Genomic DNA, 25731 nt, shown 5'->3' with positions numbered 1-25731 from the left:
ACCTTTCCTCCTTCACAGCTCCCTCCCACTGGTGCAGGTGCCGTCCCTATCCTTTTGTCTCTGTTTTTAATTAATTTTTTTTTTCTTTTGCCCTACCCAGGTACGTGGGGAGTTTCTTGCCTTTTGGGAGGTCTGAGGTCTTCTGCCAGCATTCAGTAGGTGTTCTGTAGGAGTTGTTCCACATGTAGATGTATTTCTGGTGTATTTGTGGGGAGGAAGGTGATCTCCGCGTCTTACTCCTCCGCCATCTTTCCACCGCTCCCCTGGGGTTGTGTTTTATCTTGATTCATTGTTGTTGATTCATTTATATTTTTATTTTTCCTAATAAATTTTTATGTTTATAATTTTATTTTATTCATTATACTTTGTTATTGTTCTCTCCTTTTGGCTTGTTCCCCCACTCCCCCCTTTTGTTTTTATTTTTTCTGTTGTGATTTTATTTTACCTTGTTGCAGTTGTTTCAATTATACTTTTACTTTTTCTAATATATTCTTTATCTTTCAACTTTTGTTTTCTATTCTTTGATATTGTACTGCTCCTTTTTTTCTTTTCTTTCTTTTTTTTCTTCTTTTGCCACACCATGTGGCTTGCGGGGTCTTGGTTCCCAGGCCAGAGGTTGGACCCGAGCTCCTATGGTGGGGGCTCTGAGTCCAAACTGCTGGACTAACAGAGAACCTCAGACCCCAGGGAATATTAATTGGTGTGAGGCCTCCCAGAGGTCCTAATCTCAGCACCAAGACCCAGCTCTATCCAACTGCCTGCAAACTCCAGTGCTGGGTGGCTCAGGCCAAACAACCAGTAAGGCAGGGATACAGGCCCACCCATCAAAAAAAAAAATAAATAAATGACAGAAAAATATGTTACAGATGAAGGAGCAAGGTAATGCCTACAAGACCAAATAAATGAAGATGAAAGAGGCAACCTACCTGAAAAAGAATTCAGAATAATGATAGTAAAGGTGATCCAAAATCTCGGAAACAGAATGGAGAAAATAAAAGAAACATATAACAAGGACCTAGAAGAACTGAAGAGCAAACAAACAGTGATGAACAACACAATAACTGAAATTAAAAATATTCTAGAAGGGGGCTTCCCTGGTGGTGCAGTGGTTGAGAGTCCGCCTGCTGATGCAGGGGACATGGGTTTGTGCCCTGCTCCGGGAGGATCCCACATGCCGTGGAGCAGCTGGGCCCGTGAGCCGTGGCCGCTGGGCCTGCGCGTCCGGAGCCTGTGCTCTGCAACGGGAGAGGCCACAACAGTGAGAGGCCCGCGTACCGAAAAAAAAAAATTCTAGAAGGAATCAACAACAGAAAAACTGAGGCAGAAGAATGGATAAGTGAGCTGGAAGATAAAATGGTGGAAATAACTGCCAGGGCGCAGAATAAAGAAAAAAGAATGAAAAGAATTGAGGACAGTCTCAGAGACCTCTGAGATGACATTAAACACACCATAATTCGAATTATAGGGGTCCCAGGAGAAGAAGAGAAAAAGAAAGAGTCTGGGAAAATATTTGAAGAGATTATAGTCGAAAACTACCTTAACATGGGAAAGGAAGTACTCAGTGAAGTCCAGGAAGTGCAGAGAGTCCCATACAGGGTAAACCCAAAGAGAAACATGCCGAGATACATATAATCGAACTATCAAAAATTAAATACCAGAAAAAACATTAAAAGCAGCAAGGGAAAAGCAATAAATAACATACAAGGGAAACCCCATAAGATTAATAGCTGATTTTTCAGCAAAAACTCTGCAAGGCAGAAGGGAGTGGCAGGACATATTTAAAGTGAGGAAAAGAAAGAAACTACAATCAAGATTACTCTACCCAGCAAGGATCTCATTCAGATTTGATGGAGAAATTAAAACCTTTACAGACAAGCAAAAGTTAAGAGAATTCAGCACCACTAAACCAGCTCTACAACAAATGCTAAAGGAACTTCTCTAGGCAGGAAACACAAGAGAAGGAAAAGACCTACAAAAACAAACCCAAACAATTCATAAAATGGTAATAGCAACATATTGATAATTACCTTAAATGTAAATGGATTAAATGCTCCAACCAAAAGACACAGACTGGCTGAATGGATACAAAAACAAGACCCATATATATGCTGTCTACAAGAGACCCACTTCAGACCTAGGGACACATACAGACTGAAAGTGAGGAGATGGAAAAAGATATTCCATGCAAATGGAAATCAAAAGAAAGCTCGAGGGCTTCCCTGATGGTGTAGTGGTTGACAGTCCACCTGCCGATGCAGGGGACATGGGTTCGTGCCCCAGTCCGGGAAGATCCTGCATGCCGTGGAGCGGCTAGACCCGTGACCCATGGCTGCTGAGCCTGCGCGTCCAGAGCCTGTGCTCCACAACGGGAGAGGCCACGACAGTGAGAGGCCTGCATACCGCAAAAAAAAAAAAAAGAAAGCTCGAGTAGCAATACTCATATCTGATAAAATAGACTTTAAAGTAAAGAATGTTACAAGAGGGCTTCCCTGGTGGCGCAGTGGTTGAGGGTCCACCTGCCAATGCGGGGGACACGGGTTCGTACCCTGGTCTGGGAGGATCCCGCGTGCTGTGGAACAGCTGGGCCCGTGAGCCATGGCCACTGGGCCTGCGCGTCCGGAGCCTGTGCTCCACAATGTAAGAGGCCCGCGTACTGCAAAAAAAAAAAAAAAGAATGTTACAAGAGACAAAGAAGGACACTACATAATGATCAAGGGATCAATCCAAGAAGAAGATATAACGATTATAAATACTTATCCACTCAACACAGGAACACCTCAATATATAAGGCAAATGTTAACAGCCATAAAAGGGGAAATTGACAGTAACACAATCATAGTAGGGGAGTTTAACACCCCACTTTCCCCAATAGACAGATCATCCAAAATGAAAATAAATAAGGAAACACAAGCTTTAAATGACATGTTAAACAAGATGGACTTAATTCATATTTATAGGACATTCCATCCAAAAACAACAGAATACACTTTCTTCTCAAGTGCTCATGGAACATTCTCCAGGGTAGATAATATCTTGGGTCACAAATCAAGCCTTGGTAAATTTAAGAAAATTGAAATCGTGTCAAGTATCTTTTCTGACCACAATGCTATGAGACTAGATGTCAATTACAGGAAAAAATCTGTAAACCATACAAACACATGGAAGCTAAACAATACACTACTAAATAACCAAGAGATCACTGAAAAAATCGAAAAATACCTAGAAACAAATGACAATGAAAACACGACAACCCAAAACCTGTGGGATGCAGCAAAAGCTGTTCTAAGAGGGAAGTTTATAGCAATACAATCCTACCTCAAGAAACAAGAAAAATCTCAAATAAACAACCTAACTTTACACCTAAAGCAATTAGAGAAAGAAGAACAAAAAACCCCCAAAGTTAGCAGAAGGAAAGAAATCATAAACATCAGATCAGAAATAAATGAAAAAGAAATGAAGAAAACAATAGCAAGGATCAATAAAACTAAAAGCTGTTTCTTTGAGAAGATGAACAAGATTGATAAACCATTAGCCAGACTCACCAAGAAAAAAAGGGAGAAGACTCAAATCAATAGAATTAGAAATGAAAAAGGAGAAGTAACAACTGACACTGCAGAAATACAAAGGATCATGAGAGATTGCTACAAGCAACTCTATGCCAATAAAATGGACAACCTGGAAGAAATGGACAAATTCTTAGAAAAGCACAACCTTCCAAGACTGAACCAGGAAGAAATAGAAAATATAAACAATCACAAGCACTGAAATTGAGACTGTGATTAAAAATCTTCCAACAAACAAAAGCCCAGGACCAGATGGCTTCACAGGCGAATTCTATCAAACATTTAGAGAAGAACTAACACCTATCCTTCTCAAACGCTTCCAAAATATACTAGAGGGAAGAGCACTCCTAAACTCATTCTATGAGACCGCCATCACCCTGATACCAAAACCAGACACAGATGTCACAAGAAAAGAAAACCTCAGGCCAATATCACTGATGAACATAGATGCGAAAATCCTGAACAAAACAGTAGCAAACAGAATCCAACAGCACATTAAAAGGATCATACACCATGACCAGGTGGAGTTTATCCCAGGAATGCAAGGATTCTTCAGTATATACAAATCAATCAATGTGATACACCGTATTAACAAATTGAAGGATAAAAACCATATGATCATCTCAATAGCTGCAGAAAAAGCTTTTGACAAAATTCAACACCCATTTATGATGAAAACTCTCCAGAAAGTAGGTACAGAGGGAACCTACCTGAACATAGTAAAGGCCATATACAACACACCCACAGCCAACATCGTTCTCAATGGTGAAAAACTGAAACCATTTCTTCTTAGACCAGGAACAAGACAAGGTTGCCCACTCTCATCACTGTTATTCAACATAGTTTTGGAAGTTTTAGCCACAGCAATCAGAGAAGAAAAAGAAATAAAAGGAATCCAAATCAGAAAAGAAGAAGTAAAACTGTCACTGTTTGCAGATGACATGATAGTATGCAAAGAGAATCGTAAAGATGCCACCAGAAAACTACTAGAGCTAATCAATGAATTCGGTGAAGTTGCAGGATACAAAATTAATGTGCAGAAATCTCTTGCATTCCTATACACTAATGGTGAAAAATTTGAAAGAGAAATTAAGGAAACACTCCCATTTACCATTGCAGCAAAAAGAATAAAATACCTAGGATTTAACCTACCTAGGGAGACAAAAGACCTGTATGCAGGAAACTATAAGGCACTGTTGAAAGAAATTAAAGATGATACAAACAGATGGAGAGATATACCATGTTCTTGGATTGGAAGAATCAATATTGTGAAAATGACTATACTACCCAAAGCAATCTACAGATTCAATGTAATCCCTATCAAATTACCAATGGCATTTTTTACAGAACTAGGACAAAAAATCTTAAAATTTGTATGGAGACACAAAAGACCCCACATAGCCAAACCAGGGAAAAAAGCAGCTGGAGGAATCAGACTCCCTGACTTCAGACTATACTATAAAGCTACAGTAATCAAGACAAGGTGCTGGCACAAAAACAGAAATATAGATTGATGGAACAGGATAGAAAGCCCAGAGATAAACCCACACACCTGTGGTCAACTAATCTATGACAAAGGAGTCAAGGTTGTACAGTGGAGAAAAGACAGTCTCTTCAAGTGGTTCTGGGAAAACTGGACAGCTACATGTAAAAGAATGAAATTAGAACACTCCCTAACACCATACGTAAAAATAACTCAAAATCGATTAGAGACCTAAATGCAAGAGCAGACACTATAAAACTCTTAGAGGAAAACATGGGAAGAATACTCTTTGACATAAATCACAGCAAGATCTTTTTTCATCCACCTCCTAGACTAATGGAAGTAAAAACAAAAATAAACAAATGGGACCTAATGAAACTTAAAAGCTTTTGCAAAGCAAAGGAAACTACAAACAAGACAAAAAGACAACCCTCAGAATGGGAGAAAATATTTGCAAAGAAATCAACGGACAAAAGATTAATCTCCAAAATATATAAACAGCTCATGCAGCTCAATATTAATAAAACAAACAACCCAATCCAAAAATGGGTAGAAGGCCTAAATAGACATTTCTCCGAAGAAGATATACAGATGGGCAAGAAGCACATGAAAAGCTGCTCAACATCACTAATCATTAGAGAAATGCAAATCAAAACTACAATGAGGTATCACCTCACATCAGTTAGAATGGGTATCATCACATAATCTAGAAACAACAAATGCTGGAGAAGATGTGGAGAAAAGGGAACCCTCTTGCACTGTTGGTGGGAATGTAAATTGATACAGTCACTATGGAGAACAGTATGGAGGTTCCTTAAAAAACTAAAAATAGAATTACCATATGACCCAGCAATCCCACTGCTGGGCATATACCCAGAGAAAGCCACAATTCAAAAAGACACATGCACCCCAGTGTTCATTGCAGCACTATTTACAATATAGGTTATGGAAGCAACCTAAATGCCCATCGACAGACAAATGGCTAAAGAAGATGTGGCACATATATACAATGGAATATTACTCAGCCATAAAAAGGAACGAAACTGCGTCATTTATAGAGACGTGGATTAACGTAGAGACTGTCATACAGAGCGAAGTAAGTCAGAAATAGAAAAACAAATATCGTGTATTAACGCATATATGTGGAACCCAGAAGAATAGTACAGATGAACTGGTTTGCAGGGCAGATATTGAGACACAGATGTAGAGAACAAACATATGGACACCAAGGCGGGGAAAGCAGTGGGGATGGGGGGTGTAAAATAAATAAACTCAAAATGGGTTAAAGACCTAAATGTAAGGCCAGACATTCTAAAACTCTTAGAGGAAAGCATAGGCAGAACACTCTATGACATAAATCACAGCAAGATCCTTTTTGACCCACCTCCTAGGGAAATGGAAATAAAAGCAAAAATAACAAATGGGATCTAATAAAACTTAAAAGCTTTTGCACAGCAAAGGAAACCATAAACAAGACGAAAAGACAACCCTCTGAATGGGAGAAAATATTTGCAGACGAAGCAACTGACAAAGGATTAATCTCCAAAATATACAAGCAGCTCATGCAGCTCAGTATCAAAAAACAAGCAACCCAATCCAAAAATGGGCAGAAGCCCTAAATAGACGTTTCTCTAAAGAAGATATACAGATTGCCAACAAACACCTGAAAGGATGCTCAACATCACTAATCATCAGAGAAATGCAAATCAAAACTACAATGAGGTATCACCTCACACCAGTCAGAATGGCCAGTATCCCAAAATCTACAAACAATAAATGCTGGAGAGGGTGTGGAGAAAAGGGAACCCTCTTTGCAGTGTTGGTGGGAATGTAAATTGATACAGCTGCTATGGAGAACAATATGGAGGTTCCTTAAAAAACTACAAATAGAACTACCATATGACCCAGCAATCCCACAACTGGGCATATACCCTGGGCATATACCCTGGGCATAATTCAAAAAGAGTCATTTACCAGTGTTCATTGCAGCTCTATTTACAATAGCCAGGACATGGAAGCAACCTAAGTGTCTATTGACAGATGAATGGATGAAGAAGATGGGGCACATATATACAATGGAATATTACTCAGTCATAGAAAGAAACGAAATTGAATTATTTGTAGTGAGGTGGATGGACGTAGAGTCTGTCATACAGAGTGAAGTAAGTCAGAAAGAGAAAAACAAATACCATATGCTAACACATATATATGGAATCAAAAAAAAAAAAAAAGGGTTCTGATGAACCCAGGGGCAGGCCAGGGATAAAGATGCTGATGTAGAGAATGGACTTGAGGACATGGGGAAGGGAAAGTTTAAGTTGGGACGAAGTGAGAAAGTAGCATGGACATATATACACTAGAAAATGTAAAATAGATATCTAGTGGGAAGCAGCTGCATTGCACAGGGAGATCAGCTCGGTGCTTTGTGGCCACCTGGAGGGGTGGAATAGGGAGGGTGGGAGGGAGACGCAAGGGGGAGGGAATATGGGGATATATGCATACCTATGGCTGATTCACTTTGTTGTGCAGTGGAAAGTAGCACAACATTGTGAAGCAATTATACTCCAATAAAGATGTTAAAAAATAATAAAATTGACAGTATAAAAAAAAGTACTCAGCAGTCTGTGTCAATGTCAGTGATACAGTGATAATATGACTTAGTGAGAAATTGAGAGAAAAACTAAAGGAAATGCTTTCTGAACAGAGCTAAGAAAAAGATAACTATTTTTTGATCAACAAAATAATCTGTCTTAAAAATGGGAAATTTAATTAAAGATGATTTGCAAGTTTGTGGGTAAATATATATATGTAGTAAAATTTGAAGGCTATGGTAAGCATTCTTTTAGGAGTACTGCTTATAATGAAGGAATTCAGCTACATTTTAAATAAACCTTTACATTATGAACACTTCTTTCATTTTCTTATGAAAAGTACTTTAAAATCAGTATTCTCAATGCATGTATAACATGATGCCTTACACATCTGACATGAGACTTTTCTACACCTGTAGAGAGAAAGCACTATTTTTCCTAAACAGAAAGGCTGTTATTTGCAGATCTACTCTACTGCTCTGAGTCACTGATGGTTACAGGCTTTTATATTTAACCTGAAATGCAAAGCATTTTTTTCCAAGGCCTAAAGTAAAATCGTTTTGCAAAGTGCCTAAGGGTACATTCTGAGTTTTGTCTTGCTACATATACTTGAAAAACAAGGTCAAGCATTAGTTAAAAAGGATGGGGGGGGGGTGCGCACGCGCGCGCACGCGCGCAGCTGTGCACATTGACATCAGTTGCATTCTTTTTTCACCTCTACCTGTCTGGAGGGTACTCTTTATATACCTTTTCCAGTGCTCACCATTATGAGTTTTAATCACAGCAGGAGAATTATTTTGTACGACTTTGATGAAAGGTCATACTTATTGCGCCGACGTTTTTTCTGTCTAATAATCTTAGAATATGCTGTATGTATTACCTAGGATAAAAACAAGTACAGCATTTAGGAATTTTGCATCTACTCACAAATGAGATTGGCCTGTAAGAACTCCTCCGTTTTCTAGAACACTGCCATGATCTGATTTTGGTTATTCTAACTGAACAAAATGAATTGGATGGCTTTCATTGCTATGAAACAATTTACATATATGGGAATCATCTATTCACTAAAAGTAGGCAAGAAATCTGGCAAAGAATTTCCTGAATGAAATGATAAATGCTATGAATAAAAATAAAACAAAGTAAGGGGATAGAGTGAATGGGTCTGCTGTTTTCAGATGAGGTGGTTAGAAGAGGTCTCTCAGATGAGCAGAAATCAGCATGAGGTGAGGGAACAAGTCATGCAAATGTCTGAGGGAAGAGCATCCTAGCAGAGGAAGTGGAAGGGCCAAAGCCAGGAGAAGGGGGAGCATGCTTGGCATATGCAAGGAACATCAAGGAGACAGGTGTATCTGGAGCAAATGAGAGAATGGTAAGATTTGAAATCTGAGAGGGAAGAAGGGAGGGTTTGGTTTATTTGGGACCTTATAGGCAAGATTCAACAGAATCTACATTTCTTTTTCATTTCTGTTCATCTTCAATTTTGTCCCTTAATCATGTTTTTCTCTTGTTGATTCAGCTGCTCATGTGGTATATTTTTTATCCTTTCTTTTTCTGTTTTTAATAAAGTTTTCTTTTAAGTACAACTTTGCTTTCATTCTGTAAGGTTCATGGTCAAAAGTCACTTGGCCATCTGCAAGCTGCAAGGGATGCTAGGAAATGGAGGATTTTAATTAGCATACTGCTGTCCCAGACAAAAATCAGGATTCTGTTAATAAGGGAGAATGGGGGAATAAACATTAGATAAACTACTAGCAATATCTTTCATAAAATCCTAAGGGACTGGGAGGTTTTCCTGTAGATTCCCATGCTATCCAGATTGTTACAAAGCATTGCGAGATGGAAAGATACCCAATTTATTTTATAAAGCTGCCAGGATCTTGTATCAAAACCTGACAAAGATGAGTGAAAAGGAAAATTATAGACCAGTTTAACTTATGAATATAACTGTGAAAAGTCAAGATACAAACATTTCAACTTTTCAGCACATTGAAAGAATCATCCATCATGATCATGTAGGGTTCATACTATAAATGTAAGAATGCTTTAATATTAGGAAAGCTTTTAATACAATACAGCATATCAAAAGATCTAATAAGAAAAAATATGGTAACCACAATAGATAAAGATTTGATCAACGCTAGCCCTTGTTTCTGATTAGAAAATCAGTCTTAGACAATTAAAACTAGAAATATATTTCTTTAATGAAATAAACATATCTAACTCCTATTCTGGTCAAGTTTATTCCAGTACAAAGAACAAAGGTATAGTCCATATACCCCAGCCTTATCAATCTATGACTTCAAAATACACTTTTAAGTAATACCTGAAGTAGGATGGCACAGAACCATAATGATGTACTCCCAGTTACTTCTGGAAGTTTCTCAAAGTATTCTCTTTCATGTGCAGCAGAACACATCCCCCTCCTTCCTCAGCTCACATCTCTCCGACTTGCCACCATACAGCTGCAATAACTCTAGTTAGGTAGAATGATGGGCATACCTGTTCTTCACTCAGGGAAAAATAGCACCCACTAGTTCCTATTTTTCTGTTTGAGAATAAAAATGAGGATACTTCTAATACTGCCTTTGAACTTTTAGAATTAGATAGTTTTATAAAATCAAATTATCTACTCCTTTGTAAAGTGTGTGATATGGCTTTGCTCTGATAATAAGTAGTCTAAGGCTTATTCACTCCTGAAACCACAGTAGTGTACGTTTTATATCAGTATTTTTAAGTCTTTTTTCTTTTTACCACAACCCACACTAAGAAATACATTTTAAACTGTGACCAAGTGTATGCACACGCACACACACACACATTCTGTACATTCATATCTATATAATTTTTTTTAAGTTTCACAAAACTTACCAAGGATCTATGCAAAATACTCTCATATATATCTATTCTATTCTACTTCATTAAAAAAATTGGTGTCAACCCACCAAATTTCCTTAGACCATGCTTTTTTAACAGTTTTATGATTCTGTACAGAGGGTGATTCTTTTGACTCTTAAGTAAATAAAATGTCTGGAGTTCAAGAATTCAATTTTGGAAGATGAGAATGTATTGGTTTTTAGAAATATGTTCTAATTTTGTTGTAAATATTAACTTTCATGTATAGGCAGGATGTTTTTGGTGCTAGTTGCTAGTTTTTCTTTGATTTCTAGGAGGGTGGTTGGATAAGAAAGAATTTTCTAAATGGTGATTTCTTTTCTACCTGCAGCTCTCATGTGTGGCTGTAAGTCTAGTGCATCATTAACCTAAGGACCTCACCACTTGGAAGTTACAGTTTTCGTCATCAGCTTACCTTATCCTTTTTGGTCTGGTTGTTTTCCTCAAACAGTGGAAACATCTTTCTTTCAAGTTGCTTTTGTTGAAGAGTTAAGCAAATGGCTGATAGCAGCTGTGGTAAAAAATCCACAAAATGCCCCAACTGTTCATTTGCTTCTCAGAAAAATGTGCTTTGTGTATGTTCTTGTAAAACAAAGCTTTCTCCAGTGTCAGTGGTGGAAATGTCACAGACATCGAGCATTGGTAGTTCAGAATTTACAGTTTCACCAGAGAGAAAAAAAGAAAGACAAGCCAGCAAAGATATTACCTCTGGAAAAGATTTGGTAAATATTGAAGATAGTACATCTCAACACAAGTGGATGTCCCATTCCCTGATCCCATCCCTAGATTCATCCATATCCCATGGACCCTTGTCAGCCAATTCATTGCCTTCTTAACTGTTAAAGTAACATTTCTTTCTTACATAAGAGGTGAGAAAAGTTGGTTGGTAATTTCTTTTATGCTCTTTCCAGCGACTGCCCAAATTAATGATTTCTCAGGATTATGAATAATTCAGAATGTTATTTCAGCTTCTTTTTTTAAAAATGGTTTATATGGAAATGAATTGGTTTCCAAATTGAATTAAATCTGAATTTGGGGGCATTTTCTTCAACTGATGCAGAGCGAGATTTATGGTTGTGGTTAAATATAGGGTGGTTATTACTTAAGACAGTTCCTGGTTATCTAGATGGAATATTAAGTGTACCTTACAAAATTGACCTGCATTAGTTACAATCTATGACTACCCAGTTGGACAGGTTTTGGTATATTCGCCTTTATAGAGGAGAGGCACTATGGAAGATTGTCATTGATATAGCACAACTTTGGAGACAAAGAGCAGTAAGTTTAAGAAAAGTTAGGTTCTCAGCCCTCAAGTTTGTACCTTTTTCACATTTTCACCCTAAACTGTTATTTCTGATTTGTATTATGGTATAGTTTTTGCCATATAGGTGTCTCTGAGTGAATTATTGCTATGTTATCTTCATTCAAAGCATATTTTGTGAATGTCTGGCCAGTAATTTTTTGTGTATAACCTATTTGAGATGACTGTTATGTCTTGAAACAAGGGTGATTGAGAAAGCTGTGAAGTTGCCTTCTTTTGTGATGTTAAAGATTTTAAGTCCTGATTTATCTTCTATGCAAGTCATCATGTAGACTTGCCTGGATAGAGGAGATTAGATTGAATAACTTCTTAAGGCCTCTTTTAGCCTAATGAGTGAATGAATTATATAGGGCTTAGAATTTGTAAAAAAACAGTAAACTATCTTGTACACAATAAATATCTTGACACACATTAAAGATTTGTCAGATTATTATATCTTAAAGTTGATATTAAAATTTCTTTTTGGTCCAAGCCCTCAAAAACCTCAAATGTAGAGAGAAAATCATCTCAACAACAGTGGGGTCGAGGCAACTTTACAGAAGGAAAAGTTCCTCACATAAGGATGGACAATGGAGCTGCTATTCAGGTATATAGAGAGCAAACTGAAGCTACTAGAAATTTTCCAGTTTCTTCTAAGTCAGTGTTAATGGCAAAAATGATTTAAAAGTAAGTCTCTAAGGAAAGGAAAGAGGAAACTTACCATTTTTAAGTATGTCAAAGTCTTTACTAAAGAAAATGCAGATTAATTATTTTTTCTGTTCATAGAGGTGCAAATGGACTTTAATAATTAAAGTGGAGAGCATTTTTATTAGACAAAATGAGAACATTTTGGTCTCCAGGTCTTGCCTGTTGCTGAGGGCAGTTGTGGAGTCTTTGTATAGACCTATTCAAGATGCAGACAGAGACCAGGTGACTTAGATGGTTTGGCTGTTCACTTCTTTGATGACCAGTAGTGAGGCTAGAATTTCCCTCATGGACCCCTCCATATTTTTCCAGCCTGTGACTGAGTGAATACCAATATTATTCTTCCCAAGATTCTAATTCTTTTTTTTTTTTTTTTTTCTTGCGTTATGCGGGCCTCTCACTGTTGTGGCCTCTCCCATTTGCGGAGCACAGGCTCCGGATGCGCAGGCTCAGTGGCCATGGCTCACGGGCCCGGCCGCTCCGCGGCATGTGGGATCCTCCCGAAACGGGGCACGAACCCGCGTCTCCTGCATCGGCAGGCGGACTCTCAAGCACTGCGCCACCAGGGAAGCCCAAGATTCTAATTCTTATATACAAATATGACTTAAATTTTAGTACCATTTTAGAAATTAAAATGTGTTCCTTTAACACCAGATTAAAGGAACTGCAACAAGAACAAGAAGAAGAAAACTGTGTTAATGTTAAATAACTTTAAAAAGTTACTTTAAGAAATATTTGGCAATTTACTTGAAGAGATCAGAAAAACTTTCTGAGAGCTTCTGACCTGAAAAGTTTAAATCTTCCCCTGTAAACAAAAGACCTGAATTTTTTAAAAAATCCACAAATTTACTCAGTTTTAAATTTAACCATAAGAGCTTTTATAAAAGCAAAATGTATGTGTTTTGAAAAATCAGGAAAATATAGATAGAAAAGTGAAGAAGATAAAAATCATGAGCCAGACGTAACCAATTTTAACATTTATTATCTTTACTTCATTTTTCTAGGCATGTATAAGTCTTACCGTATTTTTTGTTTTTGTTTTTTTCCTGGTTTAAATTGTAAAGTATTTCAAATATACACATATTTTTAAGAAATAACATTAAGTGGTATAGTGGAAGTTTCTCTTCCCCTATTAAATAGTCAGGCTCATTTTAAAGATATCAAACGTTTCAGAAGAGTATAAAAAAGGAAGCTACAGTCATCCAAAGTTCTACTACCTGATGATAACTATTCTTAATATTTAGATGAACAACTTTCCAGACATCAATGTAAGCACCTTCACATATACAGATTTTTCGTAATGGGATCATATCATGCATGCTTTCACACTCTGTACTATATCATGGACTTCTTATATGTCAATAAAAAGAGATCTACGTTACCATCCCGCGTCTCCTGCATCGGCAGGCGGACTCTCAAGCACTGCGCCACCAGGGAAGCCCAAGATTCTAATTCTTATATACAAATATGACTTAAATTTTAGTACCATTTTAGAAATTAAAATGTGTTCCTTTAACACCAGATTAAAGGAACTGCAACAAGAACAAGAAGAAGAAAACTGTGTTAATGTTAAATAACTTTAAAAAGTTACTTTAAGAAATATTTGGCAATTTACTTGAAGAGATCAGAAAAACTTTCTGAGAGCTTCTGACCTGAAAAGTTTAAATCTTCCCCTGTAAACAAAAGACCTGAATTTTTTAAAAAATCCACAAATTTACTCAGTTTTAAATTTAACCATAAGAGCTTTTATAAAAGCAAAATGTATGTGTTTTGAAAAATCAGGAAAATATAGATAGAAAAGTGAAGAAGATAAAAATCATGAGCCAGACGTAACCAATTTTAACATTTATTATCTTTACTTCATTTTTCTAGGCATGTATAAGTCTTACCGTATTTTTTGTTTTTGTTTTTTTCCTGGTTTAAATTGTAAAGTATTTCAAATATACACATATTTTTAAGAAATAACATTAAGTGGTATAGTGGAAGTTTCTCTTCCCCTATTAAATAGTCAGGCTCATTTTAAAGATATCAAACGTTTCAGAAGAGTATAAAAAAGGAAGCTACAGTCATCCAAAGTTCTACTACCTGATGATAACTATTCTTAATATTTAGATGAACAACTTTCCAGACATCAATGTAAGCACCTTCACATATACAGATTTTTCGTAATGGGATCATATCATGCATGCTTTCACACTCTGTACTATATCATGGACTTCTTATATGTCAATAAAAAGAGATCTACGTTACCATTGTAATAGCATCCTCTTAAAATTGTTACAAACAAGAAGTCATTTTCTCCTTATTTTCATCACTATGTAATGATGCCAAAGCAGTTAGTTGAAGAAAAAGATTAATTTATAAACAACTAGTTGGGCAGTTGGACTATTTTTCTGCCCATTCTTCATTTTAAAAATCCTATAAACAGTATTAAAATCCTGTGTCCAAATTGTGGTTCTATATGTCTAGAGATAAAATGAGAGGTTAATTTTTAAAGGACAAGAAAAGTTGGGGAAGTGGTTAGGGATTATTGAGATGATTTTGTTCTGTGGGAATAAAAGGTTTAAGTGGAGATTTAACTCGTTTTACATAGTGTATAGTTGGGAGTTGCAGGTACATATAATAAAATGTTTTGTCTTATTTTAATCATCTTAGTTTTTTGACTTTGATTCTCACTATCAAGTGGTAATGGGAAGAGGGAAAAGCCAAAGTAATTATAAGTCATCAGAAGGCAGTGTCCTGAGGACAATCGCCTGGACAGGATGTGCCCTGCCTGAGTGGGAGTCACCATTCACAACATTCAAGACCTCAGATCTGGAGCTCCTTCTCCAGGGTTCAACTCCATGTACCCAGTCTTTCACTTCTCTCAAATATGCATATGTATAGAAGGTTCCTGACTGGCTGGCTTGCTGACTAGATTGATTTATTGATTCAGTTCATTTATCAGCTCACTCATTCATTCCACATTTGCACTGCTGTTCCTTTGAAATGCCTTCCTTGCTGTGATTGGATTATAGAAAAATATTCTCAGTTCTTTCTTTTTGCCTTTGTTCCCTCACACGCCTATCTCAGAAGCCATGTCTTTCATAACGTTTTCCCTTGTTCTCCCAGTATTTTAGCTCTGGTCTCTGGCCCCAGTGTCATTTTTTTTTTTTTTTAACTTAAGATTTTATGACTTAAGTAATAATCTTGTCTTTTGAGTAGACTACAAATTATGAGAAAACAGTAATTATGTTTTATTCATCTTTGTAGCCCCCAAAGTATGTATCACAAGGAAATATCCAAGGAAAATCTAACATCCCATCCCTTCCCCTTCTCTCCCCTCCCTTCCCTTCTCCCTTTTCCTCCCATGCACTAAGCATGAATATTTTGCCTACAAGGTTTCAGGCAGGCTTTTTAAAGGATACAAAAGAGACAGCTTCATAAGGTGTTTCTAGACCATCTTGGAAGGAAAAAAATGAGCCAAAATGTTTGTAAGCAAGAGAGTAATAATAGTGTTTGAGGACCAATGCATACATGTTGAAGGAAGTCAAAGGAACAATTACCATGGTGCAGAGTTAGGCAGAGAAGCCCTTCATAAGGAGGTAAGTAATCAGTTGGATACGGATCTTATACAAAAGTAAGAAAGGAATGTAAGCAGTAGAAAACATAAAGTCTAGCAGTAATTTACCTGTTGCATGGTGAAGATGAAAGTAGTCATGGAGAGGGAACGTGGCATCTCTAAAGCAGGCTTTGGCTGGCTAACCCAACAGAGGCTTCCCCGAGCAGCATTAGCTCAGGTGTTCTCTCCTGTTCTAGTCCCTGTGCATCATGGGTCGAGAAACTCTTGTTACTGCCCTGGAGTTGATTCAGATCAAGGAGACTGACTCCCTCCAACTAAATTCACAAGAAATGAAAGTGTAAATGAGTTACCTGCTTGTTATTTTACGACATGAAGTGGAATGCTGGTATTGTCAAGACCCACGCATTCTGTCTTTGTAAGCAGAAGTAAAACAATAAGCAGAAGGGTCCTTGGTCTGGATAGTGTTAACTGTGGATGGTTTTTATTTTTTTTACAGTGCTGATTTATATTAATATTTTGGTCATATATTCCTTTTCCTAAAACAAAAGGAAATAAAACAACAAAAGTGATTTTTTTAATAGAAACAGTGAAGATAAAGAAAAAGGGTTACTTGGTAAACAGGAAAGCAGTTGTTCAGTGGTTAATATGTGCTGATTTTATAGTGTAGCTCTCAGAGTTTGGTGATAATTTTTTGGTTGAATGTATCTTATACACACACATATGTTTGCATGTATGAATATTCCATTCCTCCTTTTTCTTATGAAGACATTTCTTTAATATTGTAGTTTATAAGAGGTTCGTTTTTTATGCTTTTGAAGTTTTTTACATTTCTTTGTAAAGATTTTTATGGTTTTCCTCTAAAGGATATTTAATAAAATTCATCAAAACTTATTTTTGTTTAATTAAGATGTGTTTATTAATATTGAAGCAAATATGGGGTGTCTTCTATTTGATTTTACCCTGGAGCAGAATCACTCTTCCCTTGGGTAGATATCTGTCAGTATTATATGTTTATTTGTAATCCTGATGAATGGCAGAGAGAGACAAAGGAATTCATATTTTTTATCCAGGAAATCTATACCTTTGGAAGAATACTGGGACAAGGGAGCTTTGGAATGGTCATCGAAGCTATTGACAAGGAGACAGAAACTAAGTGGGCAATTAAAAAAGTGAGCAAAGAAAAGGTAAGGCATATCAGCAGCGTCCTACTGAGGGCACAGTGCCAGTGCAGGGTGGGGTAGGCAGTACAGTTTTTCACACTAACACAGCTGACCCTGAGGGCCAGGGCCTAGGCTGTTCCCCCGGAGAAATGTGGATATTTCTCTAGCCTTCTGGGATGGGACCAGTTCTTAAACTCAAGTAGACAGGTACTAAAAAGCAAATGAAAGGATTACCTAACATAACCAGCATAACCAAATATAGGTAAAGTTTACCAGAGTGAGCTGAAGGTGAGGGCTGATCATCAGTATGTGTAGATGTAGGGCTGTGGGCTAGCGATGTCTTAGTGAGAAGTGGGTCCCGGTAGTCTCTCCTGATGTGGTTCTAATATACTTTGTCCCTATCTTTGCCTTTCCTTTGATTCCCTATTTCCTCATTGGTAGCTAACTCTATTTATTCATCCTACCTACTCTTTCAGTTTGAACCACTTTTCCCCCAACTCTCTTCTGTACTGTTTACTTGTAATCACTGTATGTCTCACTAGATTTCATTGGAGTGAAGAACACCTGGGCTTCTTTTTAAGGGAGAATCTAAGTCCTCAAGCTTTATATCTGATCGTTTCATCAACTTTAAAACACTTTCTATGCCCGAGGAAAAACAAGGGACAACATTAGGTGTTTTTCCCTTGGATTTGCGATGATAAATATTACACTTACAAAAGGAAATAGTAGGTTTTATGTATTCTTTAAAACAAGCCATAGGAAATTATATACCATTTCCCCCTAAAGTTTAATACAGTAACATTAAATCTTAATAAAGGGAGATCCAGAGCCCTTCTAGAACTCTTTAGAATTAACTAAATGAATTGTCGGGGCTTCCCTGGTGGCACAGTGGTTGAGAATCCGCCTGCCAATGCAGGGGACATGGGTTCTATCCCTGGTCCGGAAAGATCCCACATGCCACAGAGCAACTAAGCCCGTGCGCCACAACTACCGAGCCTGTGCTCTAGAGCCCGTGAGCCACGACTACTGAAACCCACACGCCTAGAGCCCGTGCTCCACAACAAGAGAAGCCACCGCAATGAGAAGCCCACGCACCGCAACGAAGAGTAGCCCCTGCTCGCCACTACTAGAGAAAGCCTGCGCGCAGCAATGAAGACCCAACCCAGCCAAAAATAAATAAAATAAATACATTTATTAAAAAAAAAAACCTAAATGGGATGTAATTTCCTTTGCTCCTTTGGTGTCAGATAAGGTTAGGGGTTAGGTTTTAGGGCTATATAGTCAGGATGCCTGCTTGCAACTTTAGGAATTCACAATCTTGCACATACCTATTGATGCTGAAAGTTTTCAGGACACTAAGATAGTAAAATAAAGTTATATAATCAATATATGAATTGGATAGTATATTACTGCATTATATACAGGTCAAATCATTTGTGGAGGGAGGTAGGAAGATAGATGGATATTGTTATAACTCTCCATATCTAGTCTGTATAGGAATTCACTCCTCACAATCACTCTTTCTCTTGACCCTCTAGGATAACCTTAAACTGTGACTTTCATCCTCCATGGGAGAGGCACAGAGGGTGGGCAGTTTCCTATCCCTCCTGAGATGGTAATGGTTGAAGGGTAAAGGTAATTGGAAGCAGGGATGACACTAGGAAAAATTTTAACTAGGTAAAATTTGCCTTATGATCAATCCCTTTCCAGTCCTTCAGGAACTATTATGTCTCTCCCAAACTTGGCGGGGGCAGGGGTTAGGGGTAAGGAGGGAGGAATAAGAACTTTATTATCCCTTTCAGGGATATTTTCATGTGAATGAGGACAATGTTTATCCTTGAATAATGATGGTAATTTAGATATCAAGAGGGGTGATGACTGGGATGGTGGTAGTGGTGGTTAGAGTGGAGAAAGCCCTTCTGGAATTTCTTAGATGACATTGTAGACAGTTACTTACACCCTGAATGAAGGCCTGGTCAGGTGTGGTTAAGGGTTACATGTAAGGAGATAAATTGGAGTTAGGTTGGTCTGAAGGCAAAATCTCCATCTCCATCTTGATCAAGCGTGCTCTCTCTCCTCTTTTTCTCTCTGTCAAATTTTTGAGGCTGGGGGACTAGGAAGTAATATAATGCGGGGCTAAGTGTAGAATCTCACTGCCTATTGTTTCTTTTGATAAATATATAAATATAATCAAAACAAAACAAAAATAAAACAAAAACATTTTATTTTAACAATTCTAACATTTAATGAGACAGATGCTTTATATCCATTTTCTAATTGATGTCCCGGGAAAGTAGATTTTGTTTTTATTATGCTAACATCAAAGGATCAATACGATTTTGAAGGAAATCCCAAAAAGCCTATTAAAAATTGCAATAATTTTGTGACATGACAGAGACCATGTTGTAGCTAATTTATAGAAACAGTCCAAGAAACGTGGTTTGAGGCCAAATTATATATCTCTTAAAATTGGACAAAGGATAAGATGGGGCATACTTTAATCTTAACACATGGGTAAGTTGCATGTTATCTTTTGAAAAAGGAACTCCTAAAGAAAATGTAGGAAAAATATTAAATAACTTTAACTTTTATATTGAGCTATGCAGTAATGAAATTCATATGTAAAATCTATGTTTCCTCATCATTGAAGGCTGGAAGCTCTGCTGTGAAGTTACTTGAACGGGAAGTGACCATCCTAAAAAGTGTGAAACACGAACACATTATACATCTAGAACAAGTATTTGAGACGCCTAAGGTAAAGCTTTGTCAGGTGCTGAGTTTTGAAAATTGTTATTATTACGAAATGAACATCATTCCCTTGGGAAGTAATCCTTTTGGGACACAGTGGCTCATGTCCTTGGCATGAGTCTGTCACTGGAGATTGATGAGAGCATTCTGGAGGACTTTTTATTGTTGATTTTATAGTTAGGTGTCTGATGATTAGATTGACGTTTTTAGTGAAATTTCTGGTGGCATGTTGAAAACAAATGTTTAAAATTGAAACAACCTCAGATATAACCCATTTGTGACCAGAGCTTCCTTAGAAGTGTCTTGCTTTTTGCTTTGGTCCTTGGTTCTCCATTAGAGTCTCTTGGAATATTGTCATAATTTTGCAAGTCTAGCTTCATAGTAGAATTGGTATGGGCACTATGTAGAAGATATTTTGTCATCTGTGTCTTAAACTAATATGTTTAATCTTCCTTCTTTCCTAGATGTTTTCATTCTCGTCTTTCAATGCTTGTAATTTTCATTTAGAGTTGTTCTGAAGCCTGGGTTATTTGCCATTCTGCCTTCAAGTTGTTTGTGCATGTCGGCTTGGGTATTTCTCTGCTCGGAGGCAGTATGATACCGTGGTTAGGCATGTGGACTCTGGGATCAGATTGCCTGTGCAATATAATCCTGGCTCCAACACTTATTAGCTCTGAGACCATGGACAAGTTACTCAAGCTCTCTATACTTAAGTTTCCTCATCTGTAAGATGGGTTTAATGATAGTATCAAACTCATTTGGTTGTTGAAGGATTAAACGGGAAAGCGAATATAAAGCATACATCTCATCGACTGTTAGCTATTGTTCTTTGTTTCCTTTGACAGTCTCTAAGGCAGCAATAGTCAACTTGCGTTATGCGTTATGCTTGATTCATTAGAAGTGCTTGATAAATGTTAGCGACCACAGTTACCTTTTATGGGAGCAGTATATGGCATTGGTGCCAGAAGGCTTCTCTACCTTTTCAGTTTTAGAGTTGTGACTTATTTTATCCTCAAATCTGCTTAGAATAGTTTTGCTCTTTATCATCAGTTTTAACCAATTTCATTATGTTGTGCCTTGGTATAGTTGTCTTCATGTATCCTGGCTTGGGGTTCATGGAGCTTCTTGAATCTGTGAGCTTATGGTTTTCATCAAATTAAGGAACATCTTGGCCATTATTTCTTCAAATATTTTTTCTGCCTTCTCCTACTTTTAGGACCTCAAGTACCCATGAGATTGCCTGATATTGTACAAAGCTTACTGATGCTCTATTCATTTTTTTCCAATCTTTTTTCTCTCCCTGTTTAATTTCTCAGAGCTTCTATTGTGATATCTTCAGATTCAGTAATCTCTTTTTCTGTAACATCATATGTGCTGTTTATCCCTTCCAATGGAAATTTGATTTGGATCATTTTTCTATCTTCCATGTTTCTACTTAACATGCTCACTATTTCCTCCTCCTTAAATATAGTTATAATTACCTTTAATGTCCTTTTCTATTAATTCTATCATATGTGCCATTTCTAGGTCAGTTTTAATTGATTGATTTTTTTCCCCTTCATTATATGCCTGCTTCTTTATATGCCTGTTAATTTTTGATTGGGTGCTGGCTATTTTTTATACTCTTAAAACTATTTTTGAGCTTTATTCTGGGACATAGTTAAGTTATCAGAAATAGTTTGATACTTTTCAAGCTTGCTTTAAGCTTTGTTAGGTGGCACCAGAGCAGCCTTTGGTCTAGGGCTAATTTTTCCAGACTAATGAGGGAAGACCATTTTGAGTATTCTACCCCATGAATAATGAGATTTTCCACTCTGGCTAATGGGAATATAAACCCTTCCTGGCCATGTGTAAGTGCCAGTGATTGTTTCTTCTGATCTTTTCACATGGTTCTTTTCCCAACTTTGGGTAGTTTCCTCATACATTTGTGCTAGTTGGTACTTTGCTGAAGAGTCGAGGGGGGCTGTCTGCAAATCTATGGAGCTTTCTCTCCATAGATTTCTCCTCTTTGTTAATCTTCTCTGTGAACTTTAGTTGTCTTGGCCTTCAGGGACTCCCAGCACCATCTCCTCAGTTCATGTAAACTGCTGGGCTCTGTTTGGATTCCTTTTCCCTTCTCTGTGGCTTGGAAACTCTCTAGACAGTAAGCTAGGATAATCACCAGGCTGGCCTCATAGGTTTCCCCTCTCTCAGGGATCACTGCCCTATGCTGTCTGATGTCTAATGTCTGAAAATTGTTATTTTATGTATTTTGTCCATTTCTTAAGTTGTTTCAGGAGGGAGGGTAAGTCTGATCGGTTACTTCATCTTGGGCACAAGTGGGAGTCCAAATCTAGAATAATTTGAAGGCCAAAGAAACCATCATCTGTGATTGTCTTTTTTATGTATTGTTTGCCCTTGATTCACACAGGTCACATCTGACTCCCCATCTTCCCAACTCACACAAATGCCTAGACCTTCTGTTGAAGCCATCTTAAGGATGAATGGAAATTGCTACCTGAAGGGTTAGGCTAAGGTAGTAATGCTGATCATGCAGTTTGACTATGTATGGTTTCTTGTGAGTCCAAATGTTCTCCAGGTCTACACAATTACTTTTAATAATTATATAAAGAGTTGTAAAAAACTTCCGTTGATATAACTTTTATCAACGTACATATTTTAAAATGACATCAATTTATATTGTAAGCACTGCTAACTGCTATAACTTTGCCTTCCAAATAGTTCACTTACCATTTCATTTCATGATCCCTGTGGTGTTGTCAGTGGAAAAAATATGGCCTAGTTCAAAAGCTTATTTATGTGTTAGACTTGGCAGCATTCTGTAGTTACTTTTGAAATTCTAAACATCTTGAGGTTGAGTGAGTCAGAATTTTGACTGTAGGAAGAAAGGTTGTTAGCCTTGTCCTCCTGTATTCGTGCTTGCTGACTGAACACAGAAGTTGCACTAGTAGTGGTAATAGAATAGGATCAGATTCCAGAATCTTAAAAACAGTAATGAAAATGTGGTGTAGGATAGAATGGAGACATGGAGGGTAGTCTGTGTCTGAATAGCATAGGTATGAAAAAGACATGCATTTTAGTTGACTGTGAATCTTTTTGACTTAATAGATGACTTGGCTCTCAGAATACCTAAGGTGATCTTTATATGTATGCACAGAAACAGCAAATATGGAAGAGGCATTTCATTTGTGGCCTTTTACGATTTATACACAATTAGTCACTAAGTCCCACTATTTCTCCCTCCAGGTATTTTCACATCTTTTTCTTCTTCCTTCTTTTCTCCATTCTGTGCCTCACATCTACCCTCTTATAATCAGAGGTCCGCTTACGCAGCATGTGAGCCAGTGGCATGTGGCCTGTTTTTTTATGGCCCATAAGCCAGGTTTTTTACATTTTTAAATGGTTGGAAAAAACGTAAAAGAGTAATATTTCATGACATGTTAAAATTATATGAAACTAAATTTCAAAGTCCATAAATAAAGTTTTGTTGTATTGTTTATGGATGCTTTTATGCTGTAACAGCAGAGTTGAGTGTTTGCAAAAGATTGTATGTTCCTCAAAGCCAAAAATATTTACTACCTGGATCTGGCCTTTACAGAAAAAAGTTTTTTGAGCTCTGCTCCTCATTACTGTTAGAGTGTTCATTTAGAAATGCAGAATTGATAGTAGCACATACCTTTCCCCCTACTCCAGACATCAGCTTAATAATCTTCAGTGGTTCCTTATTGCATATGGGGAAAAAAAAAAAAATCCCAGCTCCTTTGTGTGGCATCCAAGACTCCTTACAGCCTGACACCAACGTGTTCTTTCTGGCCTCACCCCTCACCATCTCAGTCTTCTCTGACTTACCAAACTCCCAGTGCTATTAACACTGAGATGCTTGTTATTCTTTAACTGCCAGCACTGGTTTCTTTCTTTCTTTCTTTCTTTTCTTTTCTTTCTTTCTTTCTTTCTTTCTTTCTTTCTTTCTTTCTTTCTTTCTTTCTTTCTTTCTTTCTTTCTTTCTTTCTTTCTTTTCTTTCTTTTCTTTCTTTTCTTTTCTTTCTTTCTTTCTTTTCTTTCCTTTCTTTTCTTTCTTTTCTTTCTTTCTTTCCTAGCCTTGCAGTGCTGGCATGCAGGATCTTAGTTCCCGACCAGGGATAGAACCTGTGCCCCCTGCAGTGGAAGGGCAGAGTCTTAACCACTGGGCCACCAGGGAAGTCCCACCAGTGCTGTTTTGAGCTTTGGAGTCTGCAAATGCCATGTGCTATGCCTGTTCTTGCCCATATTCTCTTACCCATAAATCCCTATTTAGTCATCCAGACGTGCCTGTATGTTGCCTCTTCAGTGAGCATTCTTTAGGCAAAGGCTCCCCTCCTCTGTAACCTCATCACATTTGGGACATTCCTCTTCTGTTAGCCATTACCCCATGGTATTGTGATTATAGCTAAACTCTGAACTCCTTGAAGGTAAAGGCTATGTGTCTTATGCTTCCTTTTCCCTCTAGTATCCTGCATAGTATCTTGTACATGATAGATAACAAATAGTTTTGAGTGAATAGATCGATTGTAACCATATTTCTGCTATACATATACAATATATAACATTTTAAAGATCCTCAGCTAAATAATTTGTGCTCTCTGTCTCCCTTTTTAAATTTATAATGTCAGAAAATGTACCTTGTGATGGAGCTTTGTGAGGATGGAGAACTCAAAGAAATTCTGGATAGGAAAGGTCATTTCTCAGAGAATGAGACCAGGTGGATCATTCGAAGTCTCACCTCAGCTATAGCCTATCTTCACAATAAGGGTAAGAAGAGGATCCAGCTCACTGACTCCATGAGCGCAGATACCACTTTTGTTTAAGGGGAATTATATTCAGGATTCATAGGCACAGAAATAATGCCTACTAATATGGAAGATTTTCTTTTAAAAATTAAAAAAATTTTCCTTTTTAACTTTATAGATATATTTTAATTAGAAGCAAGGCAGGTATGCAATTACATTGTATACAGACAAGATGAAATTATGAATGTTTCTACAGAATAGTTTGAAAAGAAGCTAATATTATCAAATCAAAAATAGAAAATCAATAATAAAAGTGAAATTTCTAAAAGCACATATATTAATAATGTTAAAAATCTATATATTCTAGGCATTTAAAAATTTTTAGATTAATTATTAGAGCAGTTTTAGGTTCACAGCAAAATTGAGAAGTTACAGGGAGTCCCAGATACCTCTGCCCGTGCATGCACATCCTGCCCCGTTATCAGCATCCCCCATCAGAGTGGTACGTTTGCTACAATTGATGAACCTACATTGACACATCATTATCACCCAAAATCCGTAGTTTGGATCCATAGAATCCAAAATTCTATGGATTTTGACAAATGTATAATGATACATATCCACCAGTATAGTACCATATGGGAATTGTTTCACTACTTTAAAGTCCACATTTAAATATTATTCTAATTCTTCTAATTGCTTTACTGTTCTTTGGTGTTATTGCTACTGTTTTTCCTCGTGCTCCTGCTTTTTTTTCTTCAATGTTAGTTTGGCTTACATGTGACTGTAGAAACTTCTCATTTTATAGGTGAGAAAAAGCTTTGTTCCAGAGAGGTGAAGTGACGTGGTTAGGTGTGGCAGAGCTGGTACTGGAACCCAGGGGTTCATTCAGCAGATATTTCTTGAGCACCTACAGCATTGTGGTTAGTTCTAGAGTTACAGAAGTTAAAAGACAAGG

At 37.3% G+C, this 25731-nt stretch overlaps 1 protein-coding gene across 1 annotated transcript in view; it reads left to right on the top strand.

Moving 5' to 3' along the window:
- Positions 1 to 25731, top strand: part of STK33 (serine/threonine kinase 33) — a 181515-nt gene that overhangs the window by 91524 nt on the left and 64260 nt on the right. Inside the window, exons 2-6 of the mRNA XM_007459841.1 lie at positions 10864 to 11254; positions 12326 to 12439; positions 17170 to 17283; positions 19910 to 20014; positions 24657 to 24795. Of these exons, the coding sequence (XP_007459903.1) occupies positions 11030 to 11254; positions 12326 to 12439; positions 17170 to 17283; positions 19910 to 20014; positions 24657 to 24795 (697 nt within the window). The 5' untranslated portion in view covers positions 10864 to 11029. The remainder of the gene's footprint in view (positions 1 to 10863; positions 11255 to 12325; positions 12440 to 17169; positions 17284 to 19909; positions 20015 to 24656; positions 24796 to 25731) is intronic.

Source organism: Lipotes vexillifer, unplaced genomic scaffold, assembly GCF_000442215.2.
Source record: "Lipotes vexillifer unplaced genomic scaffold, Lipotes_vexillifer_v1.1 scaffold61, whole genome shotgun sequence".
Lineage (NCBI taxonomy): Eukaryota > Metazoa > Chordata > Mammalia > Artiodactyla > Lipotidae > Lipotes > Lipotes vexillifer.
The sequence above is the reverse complement of the archived record's forward strand: the minus strand, read 5'-3'. Positions and strand labels throughout refer to the sequence as shown.